Source organism: Leptonychotes weddellii, chromosome 11 (assembly GCF_054177405.1).
Source record: "Leptonychotes weddellii isolate Sample4059 chromosome 11, ASM5417740v2, whole genome shotgun sequence".
Lineage (NCBI taxonomy): Eukaryota > Metazoa > Chordata > Mammalia > Carnivora > Phocidae > Leptonychotes > Leptonychotes weddellii.
The window spans coordinates 59,819,526-59,840,867 of record NC_138379.1 but is presented as its reverse complement, the minus strand read 5'-3'; the positions used below and the strand labels follow the sequence as shown (position 1 = coordinate 59,840,867).

Here is a 21,342-nt window from a genome sequence, read left to right as displayed (position 1 = left end):
GTTCATCATCATTAGCCATCACGGAAATTCAAATCAAAACCACATTGAGATACCACCTTACACCAGTTAGAATGGCAAAAATGGACAGGGAAAGAAACAACAAATGTTGGAGAGGTTGTGGAGAAAGGGGAACCCTCTTACACTGTTGGTGGGAATGCAAGTTGGTACAGCCACTTTGGAAAACAGTGTGGAGGTTCCTCAAAAAATTAAAAATAGAGCTACCCTATGACCCAACAATTGTACTACCAACTATTTACCCCAAAGACACAGATGTAGTGAAAAGAAGGGCCATATCCACCCCAATGTTCATAGTGGCAATGTCCACAATAACCAAACTGTGGAAAGATCCGAGATGCCCTTCAACAGATGAATGGATAAAGAATATGTGGTCCATATATACAATGGCATATTACTCAGTCATCAGAAAGGATGAATACCCAGCTTTTACATCAACATGGATGGGACTGGAGGAAATTTTGTTAAGTGAAAGAAGTCAAGCAGAGAAAGTCAATTATCATATGGGTTCACTTATTTGTGGAACATAAGGAATAGCATGGAGGACATTGGGAGAAGGAAGGGAAAAATGAAGGGGGAGAAATCAGAGGGAGAGATGAACCATGAGACACTGTGGACTCTGAGAAACAAACTGATGGTTTTAGAGGGGAGGGAGGTGGGGGAATGGGTTAGCCCGGTGATGGGTATTAAGGAGGGCACGTATTGCATGAAGCACTGGGTGTTATATGAAAACAATGAATCGTGGATCACTACATCAAAAACGAATGATGTAATATATGGTGATTAACATAACATAATAAAAAGAAAATAACTAATGATGTTTGGTGACTAACATAACATAATGAAATAAAATAAAATTTAAAGAAAAGATTTTTTAAAGGTTAATATCTTGATTTATCTAGGATTATGGTCTCTCTCATCTATCTGTAACAGATTAGAGAAAAGTGCAATCATTTGTTAGTATAATTAATTATGCATTCTTTTGCCTTTATGTTGTACTAAGTTAAAACTGAAAATATCTGTTTCTTTGTAATTCAAAATAGAGTCAGTTTTTTAAAAAAGGTTCAGGAGTTTAAACAGATTTCTTAAGTTTAAAGAGGCTTGTATTGAGAGTTCTTCATTTTTTGGACATAAAAGAAGTCATATTTAAATTTTGATTTTACTTTAGTAAAACAAGGGTCAGAAACAGAAAGGGACTTTAATTTATGCAAAGAAATAACAAAAGGCATCTGCAGAGTGAATTATATGTAATCAATTTCTTATACTAACTTAATTGTTACAAACTATTAGTAAAAAACAACTATTCTAATACTGAAATCAGTGTCATACAACAAATATATGATTCTATAAGCATTCTATAGTACACATATTTATGAAATTAAATTTTTATTGAAGTATATTTGATAAAATTATATATATTGTATATTGCAAAGTAATATATTTTAAGTATACACTGTGATGATATACATATATGTTGTGAAATGATTGTCCCAACCAAGTGAATTAACACATCCAACACTTTACAATTGTCTTTTTTTTTTTTTTCCCTGGTGGGAATGCTTAAGGTCTACTCTCTTAGGAAATCTCAACTATATAGTATGGTATTATTAACTATAATCATCATGCTGTGCATTAGATCCTCAGAACTTCTCCATCTTATAACTAAAGGTTTGTAACCCTGTGAAGTTAAATTTTGAATAAAGCCACATAGATTATGCTTCTGGTATGGGAAAACTTACTGGTGGTAAATCTTACAGCTTTTTCAAAATGGAACATTTCTCAAAAATTTTTTTTATTACTAAAGGATCTAAGTAAATCTAGTGAAATTATTATCATTTGTGCCAATGTTGAGAACTTAGACATTCTTTGCTTTATGAAATACACTGGTAATTTTTTTCTTTAGCTTTTGGTTATATGAGTAAATAAAGTACAGTTATTCAAAACAGGTTTCTTGGATTTATACTGAGATTTCTATTAAAGAGTGTACTTTAGGTAGGGACAGGAAATCAGTATTTTCTGGGCATTTACTCTTTCCATCAGTATGCTAAGTACTATAATGAGGTATAGTAGAACAATATAATATATGATCTTTAGTCTTCCAGCATTGGTAATTAGTTTGGAATTAAAATGTCAATTGAAAGTGCTAGAGAGAATTTTAGACTGCGTATTTTCCAGGTAAAAACATATTTTATTTTCAGGAATTCTGGTAGTTCAGAATTGAAGAATCAATGTAGGCTAGAAATTTTTGAAAATTTTAGGCTTCAAGGATGAAATGATTAGAGATTGTTGACTGGTTTCTCTGCCTGAGCAGACTTTTGCAATAGGAGGAGCAGTTGCTTCCAATGATTTTCGAAGGTCAATTTTGTTTTCATGGAATCTCAAATTTTGAAAGAAGCTTAAACGATATCTCAAGTAAGATGCCTTGAGTCTCCCATACAAACTAAATATCTAATTCTGAAAAGAAAATTCTGCCTTTGAGAAGCTCTAATTTTCACAAAGTTCTTTCCCTTTTGAACCAGAATTTATTTTACTTTAATTTAATCCAGTGACTTCAATGTCTGGGACTCTGTAGGCCATGGAAATTGAGCCCCTCTCCTTCAAATTCTGCTCATCTGTTTCTTGCTCGATGATTATTTCAAGTCTCATCATTATTCCAAATTTAAAAATATATATATTAATAGTTAATGTTCATTGAGTACTTATCTTGTAACTTACTAATGTTTGATCTCATTAAATCCTCCCAACAACCCTGGTAAAATCTGCTGCTGCTGCTGTTGTTGTTGTTATTATGATTATTATTCTCATTGTCAGGGTGACAGAGCAATGGCAGTGGCAGGTGAAGTAACTTGTTAAAAGTCATGGGTAGTTAGTAGAAGAGTTTGGGTTTGAACCCAGGGATCAGATTCCTGAGCCCACATTCCACACCACTAACTTAGGCTGGCTGCTGTTTGGTATGCTTCCCTTGTATCCCTTTTAAAGCTGGAAACCACACTAACTGCAGTGCTCTGGGTATGTGATATGATGTTGGCAACATGGAAAGCTTATCTTTTTTGCTCCAAATATTGCAGCCATTATTTAGGACCCGGTTGTCCTGTTTCACGATTAACTGTGCCCTTAGCTTAACCTAATTTTCATACTTGTTAACCATGTTTTAGATTTTTAAAATTATTTATAAGCAAATCTATTGCATGACACCCTAAAAAACACATTTCATATACACTGAATTCAGATGTTTCTTTTCAGTGGTCAGGTGTATCTTTAAAATATGCTAATTTTCCTTTCCAAGAGGTCAAAAAAGCACAGCAATTAAGAGGTAGATTATTAATAGCTGTATGACCTTGCCAGATAATTTGTCCTTTCTTTTTCTTAACTATTAGATGAGCTTAATAAAATCACTTACATCATGGGGTTGTCTCAGATTTAAATAAGGGAATACAGCAATGTAGACATAATACAAGCATATTCAAGTGTTAGCAGGAAAAAAATTATACTTGTGCCAATACCTAATAGTTGTATTAGGAAGAAACTACATTGAACTGTTTGAAGAATCTTTTTTTTTTAAATAAAGACACAGCACTTTTGAAGAGCCCAGATTTTCCTATCTACAAAGTAATTTGATGAAAGTATAATGAAAACTACTTAGCAGATCAAAAGAATATTCCTTGAAAGGGCAACAATTTTTATAACATTGTTAGGTCTCAAAAATTCAATTGATTTTAACAGTAAAGGTTTACTTTGGGACTTACAAGACAAGCCTCCTCCTGAGGGATTTTTTTTTCTTTTAATTTTTAATACACCTTTCTAGGAGTTTGCTATTTGCCTGCTATATTAAAGATACTTCAATTCAGAAGACATTTGAGGAACAAGAAAAGCCAAAACTGTTTCCTCTTTTCAGACATGAATGTAACTGGACATTTCTTTATTTTCATTTGAAAAACTCATCAGGAGGATATATATACTGCCACTCTCACTTACTGATAAAAGGGATATTGGAGGGAAAAGCAATTATGAATGTCACAGAGCCTCAGCTGGGAGACTAACCCTGCTCCTCTGACAGGCATGTGGAGGGAATGCATTGTAAATGAGATTTGGCACCCTGGCCTCTCAATCTTACCATAGTCAACACCCACTGGCTCTAGCCTGGAGTGTTGGGGGCGGGTAGTGATTGTATTTTACTTTTTTATTTACATAAGAGAGGACAATTCTGAAAAAGAGAAGGGGGAAGGGCTTCCTCAAACGCATGTATGACAAGGAGAGCCAATTAATTGTGTAAATAATATTGTTGTGCTAGCTCTGCTGGGCTTCTCAGATCTTATTTTATTATATAAACTAATATATATTATTTATATATTACATGGTACATTATTCTTTCAAACAGAGCTCTTTGCCATTTGGGAATACTTGGTGGCGAGAGTTCATTGTAGAGCATGATTTATATTCTGTTTGAATCCTTTTTGTAGGGGGATTTAAAAGGAATGTGTTTCTATGTGCATGTTTCTAAAATCATTTATTCTTTCAACAAGGGGAACACAGTGGGCAGCCTTTGTCAACAATGACATTAGTGAACCAGAGGCACTGTCGGCTTCATAGGAGTTTAGGCTCAAGAAGTTAACCAGGGTTAGACAAATATTTATAAAGTTAGGCTTACTGTACTAGCTTATCCTCCCTCCGCTATGCCCTTAGGACGAGGAAATTTAAGAACATTCTATTGGGGGATAGAGGTAGCTATGCAATTTGAATAAGTACTGAAAGTCACCGATTCCCATGGGGCCCCTGGGTGGCTCAGTTGTTAAGTGTCTGCCTTCGGCTCAGGTCATGATCCCAGGGTCCTGGGATCGAGCCCCGCATTGGGCTCCCTGCTCAGCGGGAAGCCTGTTTCTCCCTTTCCCACTCCCCCTGCTTTGTGTCCCCTCTCTCACTGTGTCTCTCTCTGTCAAATAAATAAATAAAATCTTTGAGAAAAAAAAAAAAGAAAGAAAGAAAGTCACCGATTCCCAAATATCTTCCCTTTTAGAAGCCACTTGCACTGAGGGCTTCTTTCATCCACACTGGCCTGTGTGATCTTCCCACTAGTCAGAGGCATTTGCGCCTAAAATGTCAGTGGGAACTTGGTAAAGCCCAGGGAAAGGAAGGCCCAGAGGTGTTAGTTAAGCCAATTCTATTCTAGCACTGGGGAAGAACAATTTATTTCCCTACACCTTCTTTTCTATGTTCCTTTCCTTGCCTCTAGATTTGAATTGGCTATATAATGTATTGTCCAAACCAGACACTTCTGAGAATGAAATGGGATGCTGTTAATAATTAAGCAGTGACTTGTGGGTGACCAGGACATTTGGTGATTCTAATTCTACCTATTCCTAAGCGTTAGGGGAAAGTTCTAGGGAGACTGAATCACAAAAGGAAACCTTACCTCAAATAGGGGCTCTACATGGGTATTTGGGAGCCTAGAACATTCAAATAATAGACACAGTAGATTTGTGTAACTTTGTTCCACTTTACAGATCATAATTGAATATCCTCTACCATGTTAGGTAGAAGGTTGAGGATTTGCATGTTCATGGTCATGGCTAAATCTTTTTTTTTTTTATGTTATGTTCATAGCTAAATCTTTTGCTACTACTCATCATTCTTACAGGTAACCTGTTCTGTATAGTTTCTAGATGATTAATTTCTGATAGGTGTGCATAATTATTCTAAGTTTGATGCCCTTTATTTCTACCTCAAAATCCTATCTCTTTCAATAGAGTAGGAGTTCTCTACTTGGATTCATAATCTCTAGGAATCATTGAATGGTTGCAGGGGATTCATGAATTCCTGAATACAAACCCCCCATGCACAATGTGTGTGTGTGTAAATATATATACGCATATATATTTATATTTAATACATTACACACACACACACACACATACACACACACTACCTTTCATTAGATTCCCAAGGCTGTATATCGTCCAAAGGAAGTTAAAAATAACTGAACTGAATGAAGCCTCTTAAAGCTAGAGTTTTACTAGAGAGCCGTAATATTACATTTATACATTTTATATCTCCACTTCAGTTTTATCCAGAGTTCAAAACAATATTGTGGGGAAAATAAGAAACATTGGGAAAATTTTCTTCTCACATGAAGGTTCTGTAAGGAGAACTTACCTAATAAATATGGTTTTGGCCTATCAATCATATTATCATTTTAGAGGATAATTATGATACTCATCATAATAATGTCCAAGGTTTATGTAATAATTCAGTGTGTGATAGGTACTGTTTTTAGCACTAATTTATGCACACATATATATATATATACATATATACCCCTCCCCACATGCACACAATTTTGTTTTGTTTTTAATCTCATAGCACTATGAGGTAAGTACTATTATTATCCTCATTTTACAAATGGGAAAATGAGGCACAGAAGGTTAAATTAAATGATTATTTAAAGCCACCTAGTTAGGGCCTGATAGGACTGGGGATTGACCCACAGTCTGACCCTAGAATCTATGCATTTAATTTCTAATCTTTTCTTGAATTAATGAATGATTTTTTTCATGGTTTGGAAGGTACCTGGCTTATGAATGAAATATATTCATGTCATGTGAAAATCTGGGATAACTGTCTAATTTATCCATAAAAGTTGGTGAGTGTATATGTGTGTATTTTTTATGTTTTGAGTAAGAAATTCAATTTTGTTACGTTACATAGATTTCAAGGTTTTGAAGATGAAATTTAGTCCTCCGAGAAGACAGTAAGAAAATGAAATTTTTTTGTATTCCTTTATAAATATTTCTTACAACGTTCAGCCTTGTTATGGCACATAATAAATACAACTTAATAATAATTATAATAATAAAATTATATCTCTGTGTTATTTTAATGTCCAAAATTCTTCCAGGTAACTTGAAAATAACAATGAAAAAAGCTAGGTTCTAGACTAGAGCTAATAAAAATACAGTAGAAGAGATACTCTTACCAGTATTCTTGTTACATTGTGTCTTTGTAGCTCTTCATTCAGTGGACAGGTGGTCCACATCTTTTAAAATCTATTACCAAGCCTCAGAGTGGTGCCTGTCATTGCTAACAACATAGATTAAGGAGAATGCGAATTGCACAGAAAAAAAAGAAAGAACCTACATGTATACTCCTTGAAAATATCCAGGGGGAAGATAGAAATTCCCATAAACACCATATATCCAGAAGTACAGAATAGGATACAATACGTAAAATCTTATATAAAAGGGAGAACGTCGAGGTACAGCAGAGTTGTGGTTGAATGGTGGAACAGTCCAGTGCTCTCTTCTGCCTACCCCATTATGTATCTGTGAGTTCCAGTATGAAAGACAAAAGGCAATACAGCAGTGATCTCTCCTAGGTAAATTATAGTGTTTTTGAGGGCAAGAATGTTTCTTACCTATCTTTATCAATGGAATCCCTGTCACAAGTCACCAATGAGTGTGTGCTGGATTAAGTGGAATTGTATTAATTGGCTTTTAGCCAGGAATTTGTTGTCTTTCTAGGCCCTTCCAGATTTCCCCAATTATCAAAGCATTGCAGATAACAATAAAAAATAATCTGTGTTTTTGTTTCAATGTAATTGGATTCCCATTTTGGGACTGTCGCTTATGTTCAGTGTTCTCTGGATAATAAGTTCTTATGGTAACTAGTATATCAATTCCTGTGCCAGAGGAATTAGCTTTTAAGTCTTGCCTATTTTGGTCGTCTTGCAGATTGGCACATTTTTTGTTGGAGATTTTTGTGTAATTCTGTGGCTAAAAACTCTTTAGGTTACAGAAGAAAATAATTTCATTTCTTTGTTTTCTTTCACTTTTTGGCTTTTGAATTTTTATCCACATACATAGAGTGAATACAATTCCTAAAGAATTAAGTCTTTCTTATCTGGAATTCAAATCTCTGTCACATAAAATTTACATATTTCCCATATGTTAATAACATAATGTTCTATACAGCTATGGTCTTTAAGATGTGTTTTTTCCCCCACTCCTAATTTCCTATTCATAGGATTGATTTTCATTTTTTGTGTAAAAAAATGATTTTTCTGTATAACAATTCTGGCTAAGGTCTTATGATTTATTTACTTTTGCTGCTATTTTATCCTGGAAGCAGGTGGGGGTAGGTATTGAGGTCATGTGGCATTTTATCCCTTAAGGATTCCATATGTATGGGTAGATTGATGTGGTATATACAGAGCATTTCATGTACATAATTCACTTGTGTTGGAAGCTACTTTTGTTCACAATTTTTTAATCTAAATTGTGAGTTTATTTTTTCCCCACTCTGAAGATAGGAATAGTGAGTTTCAGACCAAATACTTTCTCACATAATTTTAATCTCACTTTCCTCTTGGATCTTATTTATAGTAACAAGTGGTCCTGGCTGGAGGTGAAGGTAACAAAGTTGGGAGGAAAGAGAAGGAACAAGGGCACCATTTAAGAAGTATTTTTAGTACATTAGTGTTTTTCTGAAATGTGAAATCATTCTTTTATTCCCACTACCATTTTCGTGAGGTCTGAAAGCAGAGGATATACTAAGAAATATCGGATGCTTACACATTTTTTTCTTCCCAAGAGATCAAAGTCCTTTGCTTTATATACTTGTGGAGTAGAGAGGCACATGGACTATCTCACTTATCCAGCTGAGGAAAGTTCATAAAATGACCTATTTAACTTTACACACTTAAGGAATGTTCCGGTCTTGATCCTGTGTTTTTAGGCTCCAAGGTTTAGTTTTGCCAGCTGCATAGTTTCTGTGGCTGGCTACTTAATTTGCAGGGCTCACTGCAAAATGAAAATGTGAAGCCCTTTGATAAAAAATTATTAAGCATTTCAAGATGGTGACAACCAACTGTTGGACCAATCATGGGGCCTTTCTAAGAGCATGGCTCCATGATACTGCAAAGCTCACATACCCGTGATGTTGGCCCGGTCTGTGTTGCCCAGTCTTGAACATGGGACAACACCATCTTAAGAGCTAGACACAATCTGTGCTCCATCAAGCTGCGGGATGTGAGTTCATTCAGGTGTCAGTAGCAAGCACCCAGGAAGGAATGAAGAGGCAAGGACCTGTCTAGACCAGACGAAGTGGGGATGGGAGTGAAAGCTTTGATCTGACATGTACTCAGGTGCTTAGAGTTTCCTTGATGTATGCTGGATCCTTAGCTTAGGAAAGCATGCCACTTCTAACATGCTCCTAACAAATAGGTAGACAACATGACTTGCTTGATAACTTGTCTGCTTAGATTAGAATTGGGTCAGGGCAGGGCAGGGCTAAAATCTCAGAATGAACTTAGAAATACTCAAGGGTGAAGAAGGATTGTAAGTTGCAGACTGATTTAATTGTATTTTTTACAAAGGTGAATGTGCATACATGGTTTACTTTACTAAATACCATTTCCTAATATCTAGACATCTTTTTTGAAGTTGGATTATGAGTTCAAACCCCCTTCTGTGTTTGTTAAAGCCAGATGACTCCTCAATCATGTGTTTCAACAGCAACCCAAACAAAAAGTTGTAGGTATACTTCCAGTCATTCATGAAGTCATTCAATGAATATATATAGAATGCCTGCTATTGATTATAGGCCCTGTTCTAGGCACCAGCAATATAGCTGAGGAACAGGACGAATCCTTGACCTTAAGTAGTGTGCATTCTAGTGGATTCCACAGAAGTCAGTGAATTCCAGTGGGTTTTAAAATAATGAATTTGGGTGTGTTTTCTTAAGCTCTTTTTTTGTATTGAAGCAAAGTAAAAAGAACAGTCAGAAACAGGTTGTTCTATTTTTTCTGTAAAGAAACATTTTGTGTTATAGAATACTAGGAAAAAAGTAGGTTCCTCATGGGACAAGGATTTTTTTTTCTCTACTTTAAAAAAGGATTAAAATCACAAACATAAAGGTTACATAAGCGACATTGCATTTGTTAGATTATTTTTTAACATGCAATTAAAGTAAGAATGATTTTGTGATTCTCTTACCGGCAGGCATGGCATTCTGTAATATTTAATTTTTGCCATAAAATATTTTTATTATTTCTGTGTTGTAACCTAGTGAGATTTATTCTGTGTACTGTATTATTTTCTATAACTTTGTCATTAAAAAAATGGTAGTATAACTATACTGCCTCTTGAAGAAAAAAGGAAAAAAAGAAAGAAACCTATTTTTTGAAACTCTGTTGAGTTTTGAAAGCACATCTTGAAATCCTTATGAGTACCAAAACAATAGCATCCACAGCCATTTATTTTGATACACCATAAAATCCTTGACTTCTCATGATAGAAGAACACTAAACATTCCAAAGATATTTCAAAATCTCTCCTTTGGAACATAGTACAACTAAAAAAATGAGTAATAAGCATTCCTATTTCTACACTGTCTGTGTGCTTTCTTCCCCTACCCCTGTTACATCACCATCTTAACTTGGCAAGACTCTTTGTTTACCATTCATGGACATCGTTTTCCTTTCCAATTATTTATCATTTATTTATGAAAGATACAACAGTATGTACAAGAATGTTTTCTTTATTTTAACTTCTATGCCCTTGCTATATGCAAAAAAATTATGTGATTATTTGCTTTGAAAATCAATTCACCAGAAATGCACTAAAGGTCTACCATGTGCCAGAAACTTGCTAGAAGGCTGACAGGGTTTGGCAGTGAGTATGGATATATGGGGGGGGGGTTATATAAATGCATGAGACATATTTGCGCTCAGCCAGGCGTCTGCTTGAGATTCTCTGTCTTCCCTGCCCCTCCCCCCCAAATAAATCTTGAAAAGAAAAATATCTTTTAATTTGAGAACTGTATGTTTTTTTAAGCTACTCTCAAGCTAAATGGCATAGGTTACGTGTCTTAAAACTCCACTAAAATGTTCTTTTTTTGTCTCATTTTGTAATTGTTGCCATCAAAGCAACATGGATAAGAGGGAAAAGATCTATAGACAGACAATGATAACAAATAAAAAATATCACTCATTAAAACAAAACAAAAACAAGCACAGAATCTCAGTTAGATTTGGCTAAATAAGGTGGCAAAGATACTGATGGGTTCACATGGAAGGACACTGGCAGATTGTGAACTCTGTGTTGAAAGGATAAGTATCGGGCATACCAGTAAGGTGCTTCATGCCTTACTGCCTGTCCTGTAAACTTTATAACAAATTTGTGTGGTAAAGATCGGTGGCCCCATCTTAGAGTGAGTGAGAACATTCGAAGCTGTTATCTGCCCAAGACCACACTGTCAGCCAGTGGCCAGGTCAGAGACCAAAGTACAGAGACCTTCCCCTGTACTAGGGCTTCCCCTACCCCTCCATTCCTCCTACGGACAATATCCTGAAATTAAAGACCCATGTATGCATTGAACAAAAATGTACAGCTCTATCTGCTTATAGATTTAGAAAAGGAGGAAGTATACTTCTAACCAAACCAATAATTTTACGTTATTTTTCAAGACCATTAAATGCAATAACTTACTTTTTCACTGTACTGTAAAAAATAGAAGTCCTCATTCCTTTTGTACTAGTACAGAATTTCTTGGAACTTTTAGAATATGCATTCTTAGAATATAGTATTTCTTTAAACATTTTATTTGGTGCCCATTAAAATAATTTCATTCTGAAGAATTTTTAATAGAAATGTGGAGTAGATATTATGGATATATTTGGATTGATAGGTAAATATCAGATATCTCTTATTCCATTTACTTCACTGTGAGCACATTTGTTAAAATTAAATTATATCTTATGTATGATTTTTATTGTTTTATGATTGTTTTGAATCCCTAGTATCTAATTTATTTCAGCAGACATAATATACATGTCTTTCTTTAGAGTTTAATGAGATCTTTCCAAATGCAACAGAGCTTTCAGGAACATGCAGCTCTGTGTTTATATGCCGGACAATGCTGATCTTCCTTGTTGCCCACATCACTGAGATATACTAGGCACCCCTAAAAGGGATTTTAGAATATTACATACCCCTTGAAATACCAAGAACAGCAATGCTTTGTTTGACTGAGCTGGCCTGAAGATTTGTACTGCATAGTAACAACGTTTGTCATTCTAAGGATCATTAGCACATGCTGTCCTGCCCACCTGAACACTTAAGACTTGGGAGGAGTAAATAACATTCCTTTGCCCGATGTTAAGCAACCCCCTTCCAACACACACACACACACACACGCACACACACACACACACACGTTATCTGACTTTATTTCCAGGCTTTTGTTATTTTAAACCTCTTTCCTTGATGTCAACTTCTTTAATCAACTGATTTGTTTTATATGATATAGGTTTTTGGAATGAGGAAGATGAGGTTTCTGAATCCCATGCTTAGACAACCATTTAGTTACTCTCTTACCTAAACAAAGCCTTAAGTCTCTCATCTGTGTAATGGGCATCAAAACGCTTAGTATGATTATTTTGTTTTCAAGTTTAAGTGAGAAATAGATGTTTAAAAATTCCTGACATCCTTTCTTAAATATTAATTTTCCAGTCCTTACCTTTTTCATAGGTATGTTGTAAGGATCCAATTAACTAACATGAGGTATAGTGACAGGTGAAGAGCATAGAATTTGAGTCAGAACTGGGTTCAAATCTTGGCTCTGCCACTTATCAGCTGTGTGACCCTGGGGTGTTATTTAATTTATTAAAATAGTTTCTTAATTTGTAAAATGGGAATAATAATTCCTATTTCATACAGTTGTTGTGCATATAACATGAAATGTATATAAATTGCTCTGTTTGGGGCCTGATGTCTACCACACATCGCTAAGGTCTTATTAAAATACTCTAGCCCAATTATCTGTGGTCTGACTTCCATTCAGCTTCTCCGAAGATGTCTTCTCAACTAGATTTTAAGTATTTGAGATTCAGGGACCAGATCTGACTCCTTATAGAACTTTGTAGAATCACCTAGAATAGTGCCAAGTGCATTATGCCAAAACTTGTTCAATTTCAGGCCAGTAGAATAAATGCCTGAGATTTTTGGCCTACCCACCTGTCAGTCTTGGGATGGTCAGTGGGAGCAACAGGTTTGGGTAAACCTTTACTTATAATGGAAGCTGAATCAAATTCATAGGTTTTCCAGTGTAATACCACAGTGATTGTATTAAATGACTAGAATTCTATGAAGGGTTCTGTACTTGGCTCACATTTCTATAATAACCATTAATCTATTCTGTACCTAGGCCATATCTACTGCATTGCTTTAAAAAATGGGTGTGTGGGCTGCCATTGATGTTATATAATACAGCCTGCTACTTAGTACATACAGTATACTATAACATATACTGTGTGCTCTCTAATGTCTCTCTAATGAGCACATAGTAATGTTATACTATATAATCTCATTATGATTAGTTATAAGGAAGAAAGTAATATAAAAAGAAGAGAGAGGGGCACCTGGGTGGCTCAGTTGGTTAAGCATCTGCTTTTGGCTTGGGTCATGATCCCGGGGCTCTGGGGTCGAGCCCCTCGTTGGGCTCCCTGCTCAGCGGGGAGTCTGCTTCTCCCTCGTCATCCGCCCTTCCATGCCGCTTGTGTGCTCTCTCTTGCTCTCAAATAACTAAATAAAATATTTTTAAAAAGGAGAGAAAAGGAATGAATATAACCAAAAGGAGAATGATCAGGTTGAGTAGATGGTAAATTCCAGCAAAGACTGCCTTGGCCACTGCTTTTCTAATTTTCATATATTGGGCCTCTTTAGTCTTATTATTCATGTTATAAGTTTTGTTGTTGCAAAATACCATATTTGTAAAATCATTTATAAAATCAGCTGTAATGTACTTAAAATATACATTTTTATAACACACTAATGTTAATTATTTGGTAACTTGAAGTCATTTAAAAATACATTCTTGGCTAACCAGGAAAAATAATTTTGGGTGCCAAAATTTTAATATCTTTAAAAGAAAAATAAAACACACTGTCAAATTTCCAATGCTTTTCAAAATCTTAATTTTTTCTTCAAGATTTGCTTATGCAGTGTGGATCTTTTTTGATGTTCTACACAATCTGTCACTTGATGCACTATCCCAATGAGGTAGATCTTACTTAACTTTTTATTAATAACAACACAAAACACAGAAAGTTGAATGGTGATCTTAGAAGGTCACAAAATATGAAACAATCAGAATGGTATTTTAGGGTTGTAGGCTTTCCTGCCTGATTAATTATCTTAGAGTCTTTTATGCAGTCTTGGTTATGGAGAAATTGAAAAGTAAACATGTGTAGGGTCTAATTGCTGTATATTAATTATTTTCAGACCAAAGGGGTTGCAAGCTTCCAGTTCCTGTTACTGTGTTTGTTTAAAATATTTCTGTAAATCAGCAAGGCCTGTTTTATCCAGTCTTAGCCAAATCAAATATGATCCCTATACTTTCCCATTTGTGTTTGAAGATATAGCAGAAGTACTCATTATTATAGTATTTATTGAAGTGAAAACTGGTATATGATTGTATGCATGCCTAACAGAGTTGAAATAAAGGCTGTGAAATTAAAGAATAATTGGAAAGATTGATGTGTTCTTCCCTACCATGTATTTGTAGCATTTGTTTAAGGGCTAACGCTCTTGGTTTAGTCCCATAGTAAAGAATTCATTAGAAGTTTTAGGATTTCTCAATTGCTCCTAAGTAAGATATATGAAAGGCACTTTTCAGATAAATGCTACGGAAAGTTAATAAGAAAAAGAGGCTGTTTTCTTACACCGTGTCCTCTGATTTCAATTTTGTTTTCATCTTCCTTTTTTCCCCCTTAATTTAATTTCAGAGGGCTGCTGAAGTATCAAGCTAATTTAGATACCCACCCTCCTGGCTGCATCAATCCTAATGGAACCCGCTACCAGCATGTTCACTTACCAGACCATGGCTTGGAACATTTTCATGAATCTTTCCCTGGAGGACCTTCAAAACCAGATGAACTTACCCAAAACAGATCCGTGAACATATGTATGGAAGAGCCCAGGTTTCAAGCTAATTTTCCACAGGTCAGATTAATTTTATATCTTTGATGGTCTCCTCAAGTCCATATTTCCATAATTATTGATCAGCATTGCATTTAAACATGTTTTTGGAGGTTTATAAAGCAATTGTAGAACATTTCAGAATGTTTCAGCAGCAAGATAGTACCTATTTTTCCATTAGAGGCAGCTGCCAGGTCAAGGAGAAAGACCTATGATATTACAGAATATGGAAAATTCTGCTCAACTGGCCATGTAATCTTTGCATACTGTGGCACTGGTACTTGCCTAAAGAGAAGTGACAAAGACATTTTCCCTATCCACTGAGAAAAGTAGGTTGAATAATAAAAGCAATAATGAAAGAACTAATACTAATTGTAATTATTATTATTGTATAGCATAATATTGTGGTATGATATTATGAATGATATAAATGATAAATTGTAAAATCAATTTATTGAATGCTTGGTATCATCTGCTAGGTACTGTGCTAAAATGTACTGCATGCATAATTTCTTTTAATATTTACAATAGCCCTTTGAAGCAATTACTATCATCCTCGATTTTCTGATGAAGAAATTGTGACTTCAATACATAAAAGACCTTGAGCAAACTCTACAACCAAATACAGGCAGAAGTAGAGTCCAAAACCAGGTCTTTGACTAAAATACTTGCTTTTGGAAAAGTTCTTACCCAAATACACAGCGAGTGGTTCCATAAGAGCCCTAATCTTCCCATGTGAGTATGGGAGCTGTCCATGTGGGAATTAACACTCTTTGCCTATGGGACAGTGATGCCAAATGTCTCTTTTCAGAAGAGAAGAAAGAAGAGTGAAAAAGTAGAGTGAATTTGTAGATGACTTTGGAATGAGTATGTTAGTCTTGTGTTTATTTTTAATAATAATCCTCTAGGTTTCTCATAGACTTTGCAATTTGCAGAGTTTTCTTGGCTTCACACAATGCTAGCTGTTAGGCAGGGAAGGTACTGTGAGTCCCATTTTACTTATGTGGAACTTGATGCTCAAAGGGAAGTGACTGTCTCAAAGTTGCAAGACTGCTGCATTGCAGGGCTCGCCTACTGCTCACACAGCATGCAACTAAATATCAGGAAGAGGCATGATCTGTCTGCATGGAAGGAAAAAGATCTGAAATAGCTATGTAAATAAGGTTTAAAAAAGTAACCATTAAAATAAGTTTGGGTCAGTGGCCTCCCAGTGATGGGGGAAATATGGCGTGCAGTTCTAGGAGAAGGATTGGCCACACAGACAGGATAGGCTTCTGTACTTCTAAGCGTGTGCAGTGGGTTATCCTGGGGTTGGGGCTATCTATCCAGCACACATGCAAAATCGTTACACTTTCCAAATTCTATATAATACCTTCTGTTCATATTATTTTTATTATGTAAAAGTAAGTTGTAAGCAACATGCTTAGTATACTCTATATTTTAAAATACGTTCATATACATTTTATATTGTATATACATTATGTATGTGTACATTATGCATATATTATATGCATTAAAAACACCCAGAGTTGAGTAAAAGGCATAGCATAAGAAAAACAATGATATTGTAATACTGATGGAATGGGACAGATGGTAGCCATACTTATAGTGAACATAGGATAATGTGTAAACTTGTCAAATCACTAAGTTGTACACCTGAAACTAATATAATATTGTGTGTCAACTACACTCAAGTAAAAAAATAAATAAATAAATAAGCGTTAAAAAACCCCTTACCTGACATTTTGAAGAATTCCAGTTACTCCTGAAAATTAAAACATTTTAATACCTTAAAATAAAAAAAAAAAAAGTATTCATACATATATCCAGGATTTTTTTTTTTTTAACAAACATTGGACTGGTGCATTTTTTTCTAAAGTTGTCTTCAGATTTATTTGAGCATTTAACTTCCTTTCTTCTCTTTTTAGATGAAGATATTGCATATACATACATTATGTATTTATTCTGTGTGCACAGAAGGAAATATGAAACAAAGTATGCATACCTGTTAATGTGGCACATTACTTCTTTTGTTTTATATTTAGTCTTGTTTGAATAAGTCACAGTGAGCACCTTATTTTTTACAGATTACAATACCATTACTGTAATGTATGAAATAAACAATTGAGCAAGATATAAAGATTCCTTCAACACAAGTATTTCTTAAAGTATATTTTAAAAATTCTCCATTAGACTTGGCTTTGGATTTCTGGACCTTTGTGCCTGTATTGTGCTGAAAGACTTTACAGGTGTATCCGGAGCAATAAACCAGTTACCATCATCTCAGTCATAAGCCATCCCTCAGATGTCATGGAAATCCGAATGATCAAAGAAAATTTTAAAGCAAGACCTGGCCAGGTGAGTCAGTGTTCAGCAACTTTTATTTATGTATGTATTTATTTATTTTAATTTTTTAAGGGAGGGGAGGGGCAGAGGGGAAGAGAGACTTAAGCAGGCTCCATGCACAGCACAGAGCTGGACACAGAGCTTGATCTCGCAAGCCTGAGATCATGACCTGAGCTGAAATCAAGAGTCAGATGCTTCACTGACTGAGCCACCTAGGCGCCCCAAATTTCCTTTATCTTTATATAATTTTTAAAAATTAGTATTCGTGCCATCATTAGAATACTTACACTTCTTTCTTGGTCATTTAAAAATTATGTTTGTTGTTTTTTAGTATATTATTCTACATTGTCCCAGTGTGTCTGCGTTAGAAAATCATCCATTTACCCTTACAATGGTAAGAAACTTGTTTTTGATTTTTAAAATTTTTTAGAGTGACATGCATCTTTTTCTTTTGTGTGTGTGTATTCTACCTCATTCTAAAAATCATTCAAGGCGATCACAATGCCCTAAATGTTAAAGAAAGCCATTTTTTTATACAAAGAAATATTATCTGTTCAGAAACTTTGTAACTCTTTATTATTTTTGGACACTTTACAATTCAGGAAGCAATATATTTGAAATGTATTAAAGATTGATGATTCAAAATACAGAAAATTTCCTGGATATTTACATTTTTCCTTTTATGAAATATGTACCAAAATATAGTATGTATGGTTTTTTTAGAGAGATTGAATTTAATGACAAAAAGGGTACTCTGAGTCGAGGTGGAAGCATAAGAAAATCCAGGCAGTGTTTAGAAAGGAAAAAGTCCATTGTAATTGATGCCCAGACTGTGTGTGAGGGAGGGAAAGGAAAATAAAGTTGAAAAAATAAAATGGAATAAATATTAGGTGGGGGAAAGATCTGGCTAAGTAATGGTGTCACCAAATATTTTTAGCCAATCAGACATTGTTTAACATTCTTTTTTGCATTGTAAGTATAGCATGAGCATATTATCAAAAAGTAAACAATTCACTTTTCCTCATTTCCCCCACTTTTCAATCCTCTTTCTTCTCTAGTATTTGGCATATATTCTTCCAGACATTTTCCTCTATACTTAGGCATATATAGATGTTTGACATTCGTTTGCTGGATCATTTGTTTTATAATTTGCTCTTTTTACTCAACAATATGTCATTGACAACTTTCCATGTTACTCTATTTGCATATGCCTCATTCTTTTTTAATGACTGCCTAATATTTCACAGTAGGATAGTACTGTAATTTATTTAATATTTCCCATTGATGACGGAGACTTGGGTTTTTTTTTTTCCAATTTCTAGCAAAGGTAACTAAGAACAGGACCCACATGTTTAAATATATGCTTAAGATATGCAAATAAAATTGAACAGATGCGGGGGCAGAAAAATCACTGGGTGCTTAAGTGCTGAGATGTAGGGGTGGGGCTATCCTGGGAATGGCAACAACTTTTTTTTTTTTTTCAAGATTTATTTATTTATTTGAGAGAGGCCAGGGAGGGGCAGACTCTGCAATGAGCATGGAGCCCAGCGCAGGGCTCGAGCTCACAACCCTGAGATCACAACCGGAGTTGAACCTAAGAGTTGGATGCTTAACTGACGGCACCATCCAGCTGCCCCAAGAATAGCAACCATTTTCAGATTTGATGTGTTAGGTTGAAAACTTGGAACCCTTGGCCACGTTACTTCATCTTTCCGTGCATTTGTTTCCTCAGAGTAATACTGTGATAAAAACAGTATCTACTCCTAGGTATGTTGTGTGTTTAAGTGAACTCCCACAAGTAAAGCATATAGAACAAAGCCTGGAACATGGAAGGTGCGAGGTACATGTAAATATATGCTAGCAATTATTACGATTTTTATTTTCATTGTGAGTTTGCCCCTTGAGAACATGTACTTGTGAAGACAGGTCAAAAAAATCTATATTTAAGGGATAAAAGAAACAAAAAGGAAGTGTCAGGGAGTTAGAGAAAAAACAGACATGATTTGTTCAACAGCATTTCTTTAAAGGAAAAATATATTTTTGCTTCAGTTCCTTCAAATTTTGCATTCTGTTTGTAGGTAGCAGACTTATTTATTAATGATTAAAGAAAGGTAGTTTGGCATCTAGTGAAATGGTTGACAACATTCCATTTTATCAACGAAGATGGCAACACTGGCCTCCTTGGGGAAGAAATTAATTTACTGTTGTTTCTTCGACCTGATAATAGAGGAGTACAGTCCAGACACCCTTTCATCTGGTGCCATGTGGGTGGCTGGCTAGAGTGAGAGGGGAAATGTGTTGTTAGGAGGAATAGTGAAAACCTAGTTGCCTTCGTGGGATTGAAAGCCAGGACCTCAGAGTCCAGCACCCAGCCATCACCAGAGCCAAGTAGGCATGTCATGCCCTTCACTGCTCTAGGGTATGCATGCCCTACAACATGGTTTAATATTGTCCTCGTTCCAGGAGACCTTAGGATCCTTGGCGAGTAAATGTGACAAACAAACCTTCCTGGATGATGCTTCAGCTGAATCATGAAGGCATTCTCACATGATTGCATCCACTATAGTCAGAAGCACCGTGTTTAGTTCTGGTAGTTTAAGACACATTTCCATTTCTCTGATTGCATGTATCCCATAAATATGAAGTTGGTAACATTAAAAAGAAGGGAATAGGGAGAAAGTGTGCACGTACGTTTGTCTTTATTTAAGTAGTTTAAAGAGTTTTGTCTACTCTTGGGGTCATACCAAATTTACTTCTGAAGTTAATCTTTCTTTGTGTGCAACTTTGTTTTTTTTTTTCCACCTTTAGTGAGGTGTAATTGAAAAATGAAAAAGTTGTATATATTTAAGGTGTGTGACTTGAGACTTTATTTTGAAAATAGTTTCTTCACCATAGCATTAAATAGAGAATATGGGATAAGAAAAGAAGGTGGTTGCTGAATGATAAATATAGAGGAGAGGGTTTTTTTTTTTTTTTACAAAAATATTTCCCAACATACACAAAAGTAGAGAGAATGGTATAATGGACCGCCATGTTCTCATCACCCAGCTTCAGTAAAAACAAAGAATATAGTTAATTTTTGGTATACATTGTATCACTGAAAATGTTATGCTCCTCAAAACAGAAAATCCAAGAATTTTTCTCTTATGGTACATGCCAAGAAGAGGCTTTTAGATCTACTCTCTTTTGGTTGTCTTAGGATCCTTTCACAGGGCAAAGGAGAAATTCAGAAAAGAGCTGTGTGTGGGACATACGGGCTCCTGGTGGCCTGACCTGATTCCCAAGCAAGTGATTGGGGCAAGTGCTGTGATAGGCCTGTGGCTAGCTCAAGGCACAATTGGGAGGGAGAGAGAAGTGGGGGAAGGGGACAGACCAGATGGAAGAGTAACCAGAAGTAGGAGCCAGAGTTAGGAAAAGGAGGACAATTATATGTAATGTAATATTCACACAAAGAACATGAACTTGAGAATTCAGCCCCACTCTGTCACTCATGGGTTCTGTGCCTGGGAGGGTATCTCTGGTGGTGATCAGTATTTGGTAACTACACTGTTGTTATTTTTAATAATCCTAGAATGTTTCCTTTTAATTTGGATTTTTGCCTTCACTTCTGCAATTATTTTATTTTATTTTTTTTTGAGAAGCAGGGATAGCACATCAATGTGGTTTTTCAACCTGAAAATGAAAAATTTGGGCGATATCACAGTAGTCTCAGCTTTTGAAAATCTGTCATGTAGGTGAAGGATTAGATATTTTTCCCTTGGGATCCCAAGGTGTAGAAATAAGAATAACAGTAAAAAGTTTTAGAGAAATATATTTTGATTCAATATGATAAAGACATTTCTAACAATGAGACCAGTCCAGAAACTTAGAAAGCCATCTCCCTGGAATGCTTAGAAGGAGATTTCTGCTAGATCAGGACTTTCCTGCTTGGGCATTATTGACATTTTGGGTCAGATAATTCTTTGCTGTGGCATGTTGTCCTGTGCATTATAAGATGTTTATCAACACTGGT

At 35.3% G+C, this 21,342-nt stretch overlaps 1 protein-coding gene across 1 annotated transcript in view; it reads left to right on the top strand.

Annotated features, from left to right (window-relative positions):
* Positions 1–21,342, top strand: part of NOX4 (NADPH oxidase 4) — a 139,680-nt gene that overhangs the window by 33,412 nt on the left and 84,926 nt on the right. The window contains exons 5-8 of the mRNA XM_081797335.1: positions 11,198–11,217; positions 14,792–15,008; positions 17,178–17,342; positions 17,662–17,724. Coding sequence (XP_081653461.1) covers positions 11,198–11,217; positions 14,792–15,008; positions 17,178–17,342; positions 17,662–17,724 — 465 coding nt within the window. The remainder of the gene's footprint in view (positions 1–11,197; positions 11,218–14,791; positions 15,009–17,177; positions 17,343–17,661; positions 17,725–21,342) is intronic.